This window comes from Corvus brachyrhynchos, unplaced genomic scaffold (genome assembly GCF_000691975.1).
Source record: "Corvus brachyrhynchos isolate BGI_N302 unplaced genomic scaffold, ASM69197v1 scaffold142, whole genome shotgun sequence".
Taxonomy (NCBI): Eukaryota; Metazoa; Chordata; class Aves; order Passeriformes; family Corvidae; genus Corvus; species Corvus brachyrhynchos.
In genome coordinates this window covers 9,827,691-9,843,474 of record NW_008237226.1, presented here as the reverse complement: position 1 = coordinate 9,843,474, position 15,784 = coordinate 9,827,691, and the positions used below count along the sequence as shown (strand labels likewise).

General features: G+C 35.1%; 1 protein-coding gene across 2 annotated transcripts in view; it reads left to right on the top strand.

The window, feature by feature from the left end:
* The window catches only part of ISPD (isoprenoid synthase domain containing), a 110,525-nt gene that overhangs the window by 58,770 nt on the left and 35,971 nt on the right, over positions 1-15,784 (top strand). Inside the window, exons 8-11 of one of the 2 annotated variants that reach the window (XM_017729370.1) lie at positions 10-102; positions 1,670-1,776; positions 2,549-2,681; positions 4,403-4,531. In XM_017729370.1, the coding sequence (XP_017584859.1) occupies positions 10-102; positions 1,670-1,776; positions 2,549-2,681; positions 4,403-4,531 (462 nt within the window). The remainder of the gene's footprint in view (positions 1-9; positions 103-1,669; positions 1,777-2,548; positions 2,682-4,402; positions 4,532-15,784) is intronic. The other variant, XM_008629949.2, reaches the window with a different exon arrangement.

Genomic DNA, 15,784 nt, shown 5'->3' with positions numbered 1-15,784 from the left:
TTAATTTAGGATAAAAGGTGTGCCATTCAAGAAATCCAGGAACTAGTGGATATGTTGGAAAAATCAAATATTCCTCTCTTATATCCAGTTGTCCTTATTTCGGTAGGTAACTCCTGTAAGTTACTGTAGAAAGAATCTCATTAAATATTTTAAAATAACATTTAATACAAATATAAGTAATATTTAATATAAATATTTTTAAAGTTAGACTAGGTTTAAACTGCTGCTAACTCGGAATAAAATTTTAAGTTCAGACTGCAAATTGGTCTCTGAAAAAACTCATTTGCATTTCAACAAATGTACTGCATCCTGTCAGGAAACAAAGTGACACTAGCAAATGACAGTTAGTGATATATTTCTGTGAAAGGCTCATTGTGGCTGGCTGGTTGTACTGAACTGTTAGCTCCTGCCTTGGTGTTGTGCTCTGTCTCTGCTGGGGATGCTGTGAAGCATGTGCTGTGCTTGAATGCTCAGTTGAAACAGAATTAGGTGGCTTTATTTTTTTATGGCATGTGTGATCCTGAAGGCTGCACTGGTTTTGATACAGGCCAGGATGCTGTTGGCCTTCTTGGCCCCCTGGGCACAGCTCACTCGTGTTCAGCCAGTGTCAGCCAGCACCCCCAGGTCCTTCTCCATGGGTCACCTTTCCAGCCACTCTGCCCCAGCCTGTGGTGCTGGGTGCGGTTGTTGTGACCCAAATGTGGGACCTGGCACTTTGCCCTCTTGAACCTTATACCCTTGGCCTCAACCCATGTATCCAGCCTGTCCTGATCCTTCTGTAGAGCCAAACCTATCAACCTGCTATATCCTTACTTATTGTATGCTGTTCTCTTGGAGTGAGTTACTGTGATTCTATGAACATCAATATTTAGCACTTTTTTTCTAGACCACCTTTTTTCCTTGACCCTGTTTCTGAGGAACTTCAGGGTAAAACTTTAATTTTACTGAATTATCAAAGATAAATTATTTCTGCCTTTCATAATCAGAGCAATTATATGTCTCCAATTCTGTTGGTCATTTACAAGGCCACTGGATGTTCAAAATGCCCTTTTCTGGACTGAAAATGTTTTCATTAGTCCTTTATCAAGAATATAAAAAACTATTTCTGTCTGTGTTGAATCTTGAGGGTGTGAAGATAAAGTTGAAATTGTTAATCAACTAGCTAATGCTAAGGTGTCAAAAGCATGCTTATTTTGAGCCCAGTTGGTAGCACTTTCTAGTCTGGACTTCAAATTAAATACTTTTTTAAATGTGATGCTAGGAATGTGAAAACTTTGGTTTAATAGTTGTAGCTGTAAATATTCTGGTCTTAATATCTCCTAAGAAATAGGTATGAATGTAAATAATTCTTACACAATCTCCCCATGAAACTTGAGTTTTGCCCCTGAGATACTAGACCTTGAAGTCTTTGTAGAACCCACAACCATTTTTAATGAAACTGTACTTGCTTGAACAGCCTGCAACATGCACAAATTATTTAGGTGGACACCTTTTAAAATAGCCTTAGGAGAAAATGATACATTTAATCCCTTTACTATATTCCAGATCCATCAGTTGTTTCTGACAACTACTTGACATTTCCCAGAACTAGACAGTGGAAAAAAGTCTCATAACTAGGTGGAAACAGTTGCTAATATTTGAAAAACTGATAGAAATATATTTGTTAAAGGTATATTGCCTAATTGCACTTGGGCATCTGGTGCTACACTTTCATTTGATGGAAGTACCACACTATGTGTTAGAAATACCAGAATGGAAAAAAAGCAGATCTCGAAGGTATGTTTTCAGTGACTAAAGAATTAGCTTAACAAATCATTGTCCCATATTAATCACTGGGAAGTATTGAAGGCCTTTAGACTTCTGATCTCTAAAACTCATTACAGATGGTATCGGGGACAGAAATTTCCTTCAGCAGTCTTTAATTAAATTCAGTGTTGGGTGTCCTCTTCACTAAGGCTCATGAGTGGGATTTTCCTCAACTTTATTCTTTCCTATATGTTTTTTTAACATATTACCTGAATGAATTGTTCATGAACAGTGCTATAATACACTTTCTTTCAATGTAGAAGAACATATTAATATTTCTTGGACAAATGTGAATCAGAATTTTAAGCAGTATGATGACATTTAAATGCATAGGTCTTAGGTACCAGCTGTAAGGGAGACATTGTGTTTTTCTACTCTCAAAAGTAAAACTCTTTCTGGTAGTGAAGAATTGAAAGGATAAATGGGGAGAGCAACTAACTGCTTCCATTCTAAACTCATAACTAGGAACAGTCTAATGTAATTGGATTTGGGTAATTGAAAAGTTCTTGTCTATTCTTTGATTTCATGACAAAAATAACTTTTTCATAATAATCTGATAATTAAGAAAAAAAGGGGTTTTTTCCTTCCAATAGTCATCTTCTTTAGTTGTAAAAATGACAGGTGTTATTATTGTGCCAGATGCTCTGTTTAAGCAGCCCAGGGAGCATTGTTGCAATAAAAGGATGAGTTTGCAGTGGGCATAATGACTTCTGTCCAGAATCTCACCTGTCAGTTGCCACAGATTCAAAGTCTGTCCATTATCCTGGTTCCTGACTGGATTGTTTTGTGGCATCTGTAAGCTGAAGCACCACTTGGACTACTGTATCTGGACAAAGGGGAAGATTAATATTACAGAAGAAATAGGAAGCACAGAGGTAAACTTCAGTTATTTGTTTGCATCAAGCCAGTATCCTCTCCAGTTATGCTATAACCAGACAAATTGTGTTCTTATTCTGACGTTACTTTTTTGAGCAATACATTTTCATGTTTGTAGATGGTATGAATGGATTTGATTTTTATGTTGTTGCTTTGCTTAGGGTTAGAAAGAAAGGAATGCTAGTACTTCAGCTCCATTGTTACAATTATTTGCATTTTAGTACCAAAGTAAGTTTGAGAAAAATCTGTTTTTAAAGCTGTCAAAGAGGTTAATGGTAAGGAGGAGTTAGGTTCTTTCAAATTAATAGGTTTTGTAATTTCTTGTAAATAGCTGTAAATGAGTAGTCCTTAGCCTTGTTTTGGGTAGAAAATAACAAAATAATGAGTATGTGTGAAAATTAATCTCTGCTGGCGTAGTAGAAGACAATAGCTTTGCTTCTGGTGAGTATGCATTTAGACAATAAACAGCTTTTTTAAGAAGTGTTGCAAGGGAAAATGCATGAGGACCTATTTTCTGTCAGTATAAATGGAACATAAAGTACAAAGAGAACTTGAAATAATTTTCCTAAGCACTGGTCTCTGGGGAGATCTCTATATCCCTACCTCTGTGTAGTGGTCACAGGTAAGTTTTATGTGATGGAATCATTCAGCCAGGTGAATGTTTTTTCTCTCTTCTAGGGGTAAAGGTACTTCTACTACTAATAGATACTGAAACTTTATATGTAAAAATCATCATCCTTACTTTGATTTCTACAGATAATAGAAGCTTTGTAAGATAAATTGATTAAAATGTGGAACATGTAAGCCTTGGGAAAGGGTTGAGCTCTAGCTGATGTGTCCCTGGAAATACCAGTTACAGAATCACAGAATATTCTGAGTTTGAAGGGACCCACAAGGATCATTGAGTCCAACTCTTGGCCCTGCACAAGATACCCAGGAGAGAATTCATAGAATCATAGAATGTGCCAGGTTGGAAGGGACCCATCAGAATCATCAAGTCCCACTCCTGGCCCTCCACAGGACACCTCAAGAATCACACCATGTGCCTGAGAGTGTTGTCCAAATGCTTCTTGAACTCAGTTCAGGTCCTGTAAGACCTGCCATGTTTCTGCAGCATCCCTGATGGAAATGAGACTTGCCTTTCCCTGCCCAAGAGCTCAGGACAGTCATATCCCTACCTTTTGAGGTAGTTTCTTCTTTTTAAACTTCAAGTGTTACCTTGAAATTAATCCCATTTAGGTAACTAATATGCTATACTGAAAGGATAGTAAATTTCCAATTAAACTTCAAAGAATTCAGTTCTGTCTTGAAAACCTTCAAGATGCAGCCTTAAGAAAGACACATGTATTCTACAGTCTGGTAGTAAAAAAACCCAAACAAAACAAAACAAAACAACCTTGTGAAAGTTAGTCTAGAGCTTATAAAAGAATATTGTTTGTTTTCTAATTTAATTGAATATTTTTAAGATGGATGACATGTTCTGGCATATTGGTTTCTTTGTGCTTCTAAAAGAAATGGTTTTCATATCACTAAATGTATAAGTAAGTAGTGGAATTAAATAGTAATAGAAGCTATCTAAGAAAAGTCTTAAACCACTACAGTTAGTCTGTATTTTTGTGTGTGCTTAACACATAAAAATGAGATACTAAAAACCATCAGTCTAAAATGCTTCACTGTGGAAAAAGTGGATTTTGTTTTTTTCTCATTTGTTCTTTTGCAGGTGCACTTAGATATTTCAGAAAATAATTCTTTCAGCATTGGGATGGAAGACCTAACTATGATCAAGAAATTTGCAAGAGAAACTAAAAAGAAAAACATTTTGGTTTATGGTCTCCTTATCCAATGTAAGGTATGTAATTATCTTTCTGTGTGCAAATTATCTTCTTTTGCAATTTATATGATTAATGATAGAATCTTCATTTAAAACAAAATCAAAGGGAAATATATATGACATGAAAAGGATTTTTTTGCGAAGATTCTTGCCTGTTCTTGTTCAAAATTCAGACAAGCCTGTAGTTATAGACAAAAATGTAAGGTTTTTGATTAGAGAGGAATAAATGGTAAACATTTTTTAGAAATGCATTAAAACGTCAGGACCCTTTTTGCTTTTCTGCTTGGGAACTTGCTTTTTTCAGCATTAAAAAAAGAGAAAAATAGTGAAAGTACATTCAGTCAGTGGTTCTGCAGTATTTTATGTCCCTCATCAAAACAGAGTTTGGTACTCAGGTGACAGGAAGGGCATAGCATATAGGTGTTGAAACAGTGTCTGTAATAGCAGCAAATTGCCTCAGCTGGAGGCAAAAAGATTTAGTACTCCAACATCCTTTGTACTCACAAAAGCTATTTAAAAATAAACCATTTTGCCTGGGAAACATGTTCTGTCAACCAGAAGAGTGGGCTGCCTTGCCTCCAGTGCAGATACAGTTTTGCAGCTTCTTAACTCAGTCAACAGTGAAGGAAGAAGGAAGTTAGGTATTCAATGGAAATTTTAATAAAGAAAAATAAATGCAATCTTAACTGGGTTTTTTTTAGGTTGAATTATGTGTTTGGGTTTATATATAATTGATTAAATGTGGCTTTAGTTTTATATCTTTTTCCGGTATACCAAGCACTTGATTTTTCCCATCAAATTCTATTGCCTTATTAAGAGCTGGGAGTATCAATACCTATCAGTTTATGCTTTTATAGACTTTTAATGCCAACACAATATGAATATTGCTATTATATGGCATTAGTTTGTCACTTGTTTGTAAAACAGTGAAGGGGATACAACTGTTCAGTTTTCTTTCTGGTGCTATCAAACACCATTTTTTTTCAGGGTGAATTCTGACCTCCTTTGGTAAAAATAATTTGAATAACTATTGAAACATAGCTCTGTCACCTTCTCATGGTAAAAAGTAACTCTTCAAATATTGCTTTAGTTTAACTGCAGTTTTTGCCTTTCAGACTTCATTGTGTTTATATGATTTTATATGCAAGTGAATCAAATAGATATATGTGGATATGTTAGTAAAGCTAACTGGAAGAAAACAAAATCTTTTACAATCTTTAGTGGATTTTGATGGGCATGGCACCAAGACATTTTAATATTAACAGGCATGTATAAGAGCAGTATGAGATCTGAGTGGGAATTCTTGGTCTGTGATGATAAGAGAATTGCACCAGACTGCTGCCTCCATTTTTTGAAAATAAAAAGCTAGAATCATTATGTCATAGAGAGTTATCACTTATTAGCATGGAAAAAGTCTTAAACAGAGTAAAACACTTCGCAAAGTAAACTATTTCTAGCTGTCTTGTTTTAAAATGGATTTAAAACGTGTTGCTGCTCACAAAGACAAGGATATAGTCTTGAGTTCCTGCTTGTCAGTATTTGATAGATAACAAAAGAATAGGTTCTACAGATAGTTTGTATATATGTGATATATGTATCAAGTTTACTTTTGGCTGCAGATCTGTATAGAACGTAATTGTTTCTAGGTGAAGACCTATGGAAAGCCTCAACGTACGAATCCAGAAATTACGTAACCCAAAATTTATTGTTGGTCTGGGTGGGTCTGAGAGACTGTGAACAAAAGCAATTTGTTACATGTAAAGACATCTTTAAAACAGTCTCTTTTTGTTTAATCTTAAGTCCAAAGCATGATTTGAGAGTCACCCAGGTATTTTACTTCTAGTACAAGCCGTTAATAGGTGAACCTGTCGGTGACTGCCATGCTTGAGGATGGAATTTCATATAGGCATGATGGGGAGTCCAGAAGTAGAAACACAAAAAACACCTGTACTAGTGCAGGATAGCCTATTGTTGCAATAACTTCTGTCACTATGCTTTCTAGAAGTCCCAGAAAGCTATAGTTTATTTCAGGAAAAGAGTGATGACAGGTTACTTCATGGAGCTTTCCTCTAGCTGACAGGTTTATATCATCACTATCAAACATACACGGTTGATAGATGCACATTTAGGAATTTAAAAAAAAAAGGGAATTTATTGAGACACATGGCCATGGTACAATTCAGATGAAATTATATTATGTTTAGAAGGGTTATATATTGTGTGTGAGGATATGTTGATATAAAAGAATATGGGGGTAGCCTTTCAGATTTTCCATTAGAAAAGCAAATTTGTTGAAATAAATATTTTTTGAAAATATAACTTTTTTTTTAATATATTCTGGAAGTGGAAATTAAATGCTTTTGGAACCAAGGAGTTCAGTTTTGATGGTATTGGAGGAGCTGTGAAGCCCTAAGGAAGAAGTATGAATCTTTATTTTAATTTCTTAAATGCAGTGTTTGTTTAGTATTTAGAAAAAGATATCAAGTATTTTTATGACTATCCGATACACCAAGAAGCTAATCAGGAGAATTAAAGGAAAAGGCTTTAATGTGCTGTATATGTGACCTGTTTTTACCTTTCATTTGCTCAAAACAAGTGCATGTTCACAGCTGGTACACAAATAGTTATTTCTCTTGTAAACATCATGCATAGAATACCACATTACCGATACTGATGTATAGATTGGATCCACTTCATAAAACCTCCTGTTTGCATCCTGAAAATACTGTTAATTTAAATCTCACTTATGAAATAATTTTTTTTCTTTTCTAAAACAGTTCTGCAATATTAGAAATGGTTTATGTGTTCAAAGTACAAAGGGGAAAAGAGTATTCAGTATGCAGAGTCTGAACTTATGGAATTAGTTTTTGAGGATTTTTCAGATAATTTGAAGGAAATAGCTGATAAGCAAGGTGAATTAAAAATAGGGAGAAAGGTCCATTTTTTAATAGAAGATATTACTGGCATGTGTTGATGAAAAGGTTAGTAAAATTCCAACTCTTTAATTTAGTGAGAAGTTCCCCTTGAAAATAGCAATGACTGGCATGGTATTATTATATATTAAAATAAGACTCTTTATTTTAATAATAGTCTAGTGGGATGTAGTGGAAAAAGCAAATTCAGGATATTAGGAGGAAAACCTATAAAAAGAAGCCAAATTATTCTTAAATAAACAAAGTTTTACTTAAAAGGAGTCTTAGGAACTCCTAAAAACCCAAAGAATATGAAAGGTAATGTCAAATCATTGCATCCATGCAGGGCTGGAAATATATTAAAAGTACTGATTTATATCATTGGAGCCACAAGATTTGAGAGGACACCTCAGCTGCATGTTGTTCTATATTCTGAGCAATGGAGTAATACTGAAAATGGGCCTTGATCTCACACACACACGTTATTATCTTTAAACATATTCTAGGTAGTGAATGGCCTATATGACAGTATGTTTACATACGACAGTAATGTTTAAAAAACCCCCCATTTTCTCTATTTACTGCTCTTCTCCCTTTAAAAATAGTAATAATAATAATAATAATAATAATAATAATTTCTTATGACTGAATTGCAAAAAATAATCAGCACACATAAAAAGAGAATATAAGCAACATTTCCTAGCATGGGAGTTCAAATTCAACAGCTTGTAAAGGTTACAGGAATAAAATCTTGGTCTGTAGGTTTCAGTAATAACTTCCTTACTCTTCACAGGGAGTAAAAAGGAACAGTAATCATCCAAAATAAAGCACATTTAGATGAACACAGGAAGCCACAGAAAGCTTTAAAATAAGAAAGTAACACTAGTATATCTTGGTTATAGAACTGTATTAATTTAAAATACTTCAGAGAAGCAGTGACAGAATGTTGTGTCAGAGCAGCAAATATGTGCTAAGGCTTGCCAAGGCTAAGGTGAGCCTAAGTACTTTAGCCTCTGAAACTTCTATTTGGTTAAGATAAAGGAACTATTCATTGACAGCCAGAAAAATCACAGTACGTACACTAAAAAGAGACAAATGATGCAATAGAATAATTGTTATGAAGCTGTTTGAAACTAAAAGGAACCTGAACTGTGGGTGATTTCTTATGCAAACATACTGGACACTTATTGTAGCCTTAAAGAGTTTTTGAAGACAAGAGGCCCATCTGCAGTGTGGTTGATCACTCAAGAAATACTTAGTGTGCTAGAAGTGTTTTATGTCTGACTTGGTAAACCCCAAAGGTAAACATTTATGATTTCTTTTTCATCAAAGATCCCTTAAAATAGTATTATGGGTAAACATGAAGGCAGTGTTTCTCAAAAGAGGGAACACACCCCTCAATGGGGTAATCCACAAAGTAGAAGGTGGTTTGGCAACCAGTTGTGAGATAATGAGCCTAGGGGCCAAATGAAGTAAAATCACAAAATAAAACTTTGGAAACTCATTAAAAATGAAAAGGTTCTGCCCTACATGACCCCTGCATGCTTCTTAATTCACTTAATAATCAGCATAGAATTGGTCAAATGGTTGCAATCTGATTAAAATGATTGGGATGCTGCCTGGAAATCTCACCTTTCTCAAGATAACATATTTTTATTTCAGCTGCAGTGACATAATAGATTGTCATGAATCTGGAAACGTACATTTATTTGTAGAAATCCTTAAGGTCAAGTAATTACTGTTTAGTATTTTCAAGAGGCAGAAGTTGAACTTTTAAATATCATGATCCTATGGACTATTCACTCTTTCAAGGAAAATGGTTCAAATTGTGTGATGAGCCAGAGTGATCTGGTTTCCACTGAGTTTGGGACAAAGAGGGAAACCAAATCTGTTTGAAACTTTCTATATGGATAGCCTCATAGAAATCAGAATCTGTGGGTTTCTTAATACAAACTCATAGCCAGTCATTCACCAGAAAAACCAGAGACTGGTATTTATGGAGGCTGGACACATTTTTATCCTTAATTATTAGTACTATCTGCAATCAGCCATGAATGCATATTTTGCAATAAGTAGAACTGACATGATGAAAAAGATTTACAAACATGGATTTGTAAAATAAAACTACGAATAACTACAGGAACTGCAAATAGTACAGTTTTAAAACACAGATTTAGTCACACTGTTTGTAACAACTGCCTGTTAGCATAAGATACTTCTATAACTTTTACATATTAGTAACAAATCTGTTTGAAAGTCCTCCTAAGATTTCTGTCAATTAAACATTTATATTACTTAACTACAGAAAATCAGTTTTAAATTTAGTGTTTGAAAGACAGAAATCTGAGTACTTCCAAAGAAATACATTGGTGTGTGAGTGGTTTTTTTAAGCTATGTAATATATACAGAAATGATAAACAAGCCTGGTGGCTTTGTATTTTGAACTGAAATCTAGTTGATCAAACTAGCCTTTCGCGTCTGTTTTGTACCATTCAGAGGATGTCAAGAAATTAAAAAAGAGCATGTCTCTGGCACAGTAGTCAATTAAGAAATGTATTCATTCAAATATTACCAAAATGTTTCTTAAGCTTTGAGCCTTGAGTCAGGAAGGGTCATAAACATAGAACTTTGCAGCCTCACTTTTGCTTGCAATGCTCTTGTGCATCACATTGTGGGAAGCACGGCTGCTTGGCTGTGCTGCTGCTCATTTTAGTAGATATCCTGAAGCTTGATACTGGGTAATATTGATCAACAAATTGGGATTGCTGTTCTTCTATCTCAGAGTTTTAGTGTGTCTACCTGGAATGCATGCATACATGCTCTTTTTATTTTCTCGCTCATTTTCTCTTGCCACCTTTCTCTGTTCTCATTTTCCCTCAAGTCTTCTGCCTCTTCTAGCCAAAACAGGTAAAATACCAGAGGATTTTCTACAGATTTGCCACTCTTCTAAAAGCAGTCAAATGAAGCATTTCCACAAACTAATTTCTCAGTGCAGTGCCAAATTCCTGGTCTGAGGAAGATGGGCTTTTAAGAAGAATAATTGGTAACCTTTTGGGCTTTCATTAAATAACTGTGTAGGTTTTTATCAGAGAAAGGTCAGAAAGTTGCTCAATTTGTCTCTGCTATTACAAGTTCTAGGAGTTTAACGAGCTGCACAGAAAACAATGAGGTTAATATTTTATGCCTTTTACACATGACCTTTTTAGACTTGTTTCAGCTATTGAACTTATAATTGGAGAAACCAGAGTTCTTCCATCAACTTGTCAGCCAAAATGATTAAGGCATGTAGACATGTCTTAAAAGTCGTGACTTCATAAAATGGCCTTTAAATATCCTTCCTTTTATACCTCAGTTCAGCCATTCTGACAATGTTAGTCAATAAAGGTTGCTAGTTGTTTCTTTTGTGGATATTTTAATTGTATAAAACATATTACTCTAAAATAGCTTCGTAGTATGGACTGGAATTTTGGGGAGCAAGTGGATTTAAGGTGAAATACCAAACTTTCTAGTGGAAAGGAAAATATGTGATATACAATATGGCAACTTAGAAAAGTATGTTGGTATTAATTATTCTGGATGCTTTATTTTCATAGGAAATAAACATTGAATTGGAACCATTTGCAAAAACAAATGCTATGAGGATCAAATCTGAGTTTTATCTTCAAATCTGATAGTATGAGTTATTCTGATTTTTATTTCTTATTAAAGCTTTGATGTTGACCTGCTATCTCTTAATGGAAACATAAACATTTAAGATGAAAGGATTTTGACACAAAATTTTGTTTGCAAACAAATGGCTTTTAACTTATTTTTCCATTGCTAGCTTGCCTGACAGAAACCTCTGAAGTTCCCTGCATCTGTTTAAGGATAGTTGCACTTTTTAGTTTTTGGTGCTGCAATTCTCCACTTAAAGCAATGTTTGTGCTCCTTTTACTGTCTAAGCTGGGCATCAAAAATTAGTCTTCTCACTTGGCTTCCATGCTGTCCCCCAGAGGCATCGTTTAGCAGGTAACTAAAATACCTATAGTGCAGAATACATCTGGCTTAGATCTGATTACGTAAAACAATAATAACAAAGAAGATTACTAAAGTTGTTCTGTTTGCTTAAGAGGCATTTTGAAAATGTTAGCAGCTTGCTGTTGTGTTAGTTTTCTAATGAGCTTTTGTATTTTCAATGCACTTTTTCAATTAAAAACATGGCTGAAATTTTTCAGATAACTTTTTCCAGTTTCGATGCAAAGTTTGGTTTTATAGTGAAAATATGCAAAGTTTGTAGCAAATTTTCATCACTGTGTTGGACCAGGAAAACTTAGGAAGTTCTTCAGCCATTTAAACAGAAAAGGAAAATCCCTTCGAGCTGTACATTGTAGTGACTGTAACCATTCTATGGCTTTTGCTGCAGTCCTTGTGGTGTGGTAATTCTTAAAATTTGTGCAGCAGAGGCACTGACTATCAACTCTATATTGGGAGTATTAATTTCCTCTTTTATCCTCTCCTGCTATATACTAGCAGAAATCAAGTAATGCAGCCTTAGGCTAACTTTGGGGGATTTCTTTAGAAGGGCTGGAAGAGCTGTGGTTGGGGTTTTAGTATTTGAGATACTAAGCCCCAGATCTTATTTGTTGCTTATGTCTGATTGTTCAGTGAAAGTCATCCATTATGGATCATACCCAGTGCTTAAGTATATAAAAATAATATGTGATACTACACTTCATGGCAAAGGCTCTATAAGGTCAAGAATGAAAAATGCCCCTTATTCTCCAGCCTGTGCACTGCCATCAGATACCAGTGACACCCTGTATATCCTAGTAGCTCCTTTGTGCACTTGAACCTCTTTCAGATTTGTCACCCATCTCCTCTGGAAGTATCTGTCCTGATACATCCCAGGTGTGGGTTTCTCTGCCGTGGGATTTATTATGCTGCAGTATGTCGCCATCAAAGGTGGCCATAAAGGACCAGAACAGTTTATCTACGTCATTGTCTTGTGTCCAACAGTAGCTGTAAGGAAATGCCTAGGAGAGAATCAGATCAGGGCAAGCTATATATAGCATGCCTAAATTTTCTCCTTATACTCAGTAATTGCTAACTTAAGTATTTCCTGAGCCAGAGAGGTTGTCTGTGGAAGTATTAGCCCTGATGGGTTTCTGTTCCTTGCTCTTGTCTTCTGAGATCTGTGTAAACTTTTAGCGTCCACTGTGTCCCCTAATGAACAACTATATAGACTGAAAAACAAAGAGGTGGTTAAGTGGTGTCCTAAGCACAGGGGCTTGCTTCTGGTCTGCTGAGTTCTCATCATTTAAAATTTGAAGTACAGGTGAATTGGTTTACATTCACTTGCATTCAACTTCATTTATAATTTTATTGTCTAGTTACTCATTTTATAATGATCTTCCTGCATTCAAAGCCAGTCAGCCGCTGCCCTAATGAGCTTCATATCATAAGCACTCATATTATTACTTACTATTTTTTCCAATTTGTTTATGAATATGTTGAACAACATAGATACTATAACAAATCCCACCTGAACTATGTGTATTCTGTTCTGAGGACTAAGCATTTACTCCTACCCACTCTACTTTGTCTTTTGAGCAAGGCTTTATTCCTGGCAGGTCTTCTGTCTTATGTCCTGGAACCTTAGTTTTCTTAAAAACCTTTGGGGAGGAATTTTGTTGGATGTCTTGGAAATCCCAGTAAATTCAATCAACTGTCCCCCATTCCTTTGAAGAAATACAGTAAGAATGCACATTCAAGCTTAAAAACAAATACATGTTGACTTTATCATCGTCTTAACTTGATCTCTGCAATTAATCTTAAGTATTTATTTAATTCTTAAATTATAATTTGTTAAATTGTCTGGCACAGAGTTACGGCTTTCTATTCTGTAGTTCACTGTATCTTTTCAGAATTTTTTTGTTTTAAATTGGAAATTATTACCACACTGTTGTGCCTACTAAGGCCATTTTTAAACTAGAGATGACGCACACCACTAGGAATGTGTTGCTTCTCTTCATTAATGACAAGACCAGAACAATCACAGTGCATTCTGCTGCTGGCTTGTGGTTGCTGAGGGCTATTTATTTTTTAACATTCAAAGATAACAGGAGCAAATCTCATGGCATCTTCATCTCACTAATGTTAAGTTTCTAAACATTTCAGCTGACTTTCATCTAAATATGTTTTGAAACATCTGAATATGAAAATATGTTCATATCTCAAGATGCAGAGTGTTTGAAGTTAGATTAAACTGTTTCTCTTAAAACATGGAAATGCATGGATTGAGGCTTAACACAAGTCAGAGAAAGATCATAGAAAAACTCCACTGGGTAGTGATTTTCATCTGAATTTTGTTGTGAAGTATTTCCTGGAAGTTATTTTCCAGTCGAATACTTGGATTGAATAAAAGTGGAAAATGTCACCATTATAGATTTTCCAGCATTTTCAGTCTGAACTCATTAAATTTGATTTTAAGACATTCTTTGAGGAGTTGCTTTCCTAAGCCAATTTTTATTCATCCTCCTAACTAATATTTTAACCATATTCCAAGCCTTACAGTGTACTTTCTCACGAGGTCAGAGGTCATAGCTTCTACTGAGCATCAGGGCCCATTACTTCGCAATGTACTTACATAAATCTGCTTGATTTATAACTGTTTTGATCTTTGAAGTTTTTACCAAGCAGAATATTTTAAAAACTGAGATTGTTTACATTTGAGTTTTATTCAACCTGTGTGGTACTGGCAGCAGCACGAATGCACATTTTTGGCAGAGCCTCTGCCTTCAACTTTTTCCTTGACTCAGTCTTTCCATTTTTATGCAGCTATGAGCTCAAGTGTCTTTCACTTGTGTATTTAATTCCAGTGTTCTGTGCTTAAATTTAGCAGACCAGGTGTTGAATTTTGTAGGAAATTTTTAGCAAATGATACGAAAGATGAGGATGATGTGTGATTTCTACTTAAACAACAGCAGTATAATGAAGTATGCTGTGTAAGCCTGACTGCACACCAACTTTTATGGTCACTTGCTCCCAGAACTGTGCAATTTTAGATGCCTCTCCCTGTCCTGTGAGGTCTTTCATTATTCAAAATGAGGTAAAATGCCTTCAGAACTTTCCTTCAAATAGGTCAGATATCATTTCCATAGTTCAGCTTTTTATTTTTGTCCTCAAAATGTGCTCTATGCTTGCCATGTTCAAGGCACAAAGATTCTTCCATGGAATTATGGTATAAGTATGTTTATGAGCTCATGGAGTTCATAAACCAAAATGGTTGGTGGTATCAAAAGGGACAGCATGTGCCTCTTCCTCTGAAGTAGCGAGTGAACTTCCTCTCTCTTTTGACTCTGCTTTTGGAAGTGGAGGGGGTGTTAGTTCCTTCTGTAAAAGTTAAATTTCTTCTTTCAAGGACTTGAAAGGGTCAGGGTGAAGCTCCATTTCTTGTGCAGACTCCTGTTCATGTGCAGCTTTTCCTCATTTTGTAGATAATAAATTTCAATTAGAACATTTTCCCTCCTCTGCGAGATGTATATGAATATAGCAACATAACTTTTGGAGATTTAAGTCCTTGTTATATTTACCATGGGAAAACTGGGTGAAATATGATGCAGTTACCCAGACTAGAGATAAAACATCCTGAATTCTGCTTCTTAAAAGTAACTGAGGAGAAGTCTGACATTCCATATTAAAACTGAAGCAAAGGTATTCATGTTTCAGAATTTGCATTTATTTCATGGATTTTTAAAAATCATCCATACAATGCTGCAGATGCTTGTGTTAGTCAGGACTGTAACTTTTATTTTTCTTCCTGATTAATAATTAACACACTGATATGAAAATGGCCTAAAAATAATTACATTTCTGCAAAGAGACTGAAATATTGAGGATCTGCAGTTAACATTGCTGATTTTGATTTTTCAGAACCTGTTCAACACTGGTTGGTGTGAAAGGGCTAGTTACCCAAAAATTTGTATGGAAAAGGTTTCCAGTGAAAAGTTTTTATTCAGAGTATTCTCAAATTATGCAAGCAGAGATGATGAGTTTGTTATTGACAAAATGTTTTATGTTGAGAACATTCCTTAAGCATTGTGTTATCCATCAGGAAAGAAAGAAAAGTAATATTATTAGACTCCTTTTAGGGGATTGGAGCCTAAACAGGGAGATACTTTAGGATAGGAAAGGATTTTGTGATGTATTTGTGACATATTTGTCTTCAAACTGCTTGCCCATTTTGTTATGCTGTACTGCATGTGCATCTTTAGGAGAAACTTACTGTATCAGCCAATATTTTATCACATGAACATTTTCAGGAACACAAAGGGAGGTAAGGCAGAGTATTAATGTTCAATATATGATGTAGTAAATTCGT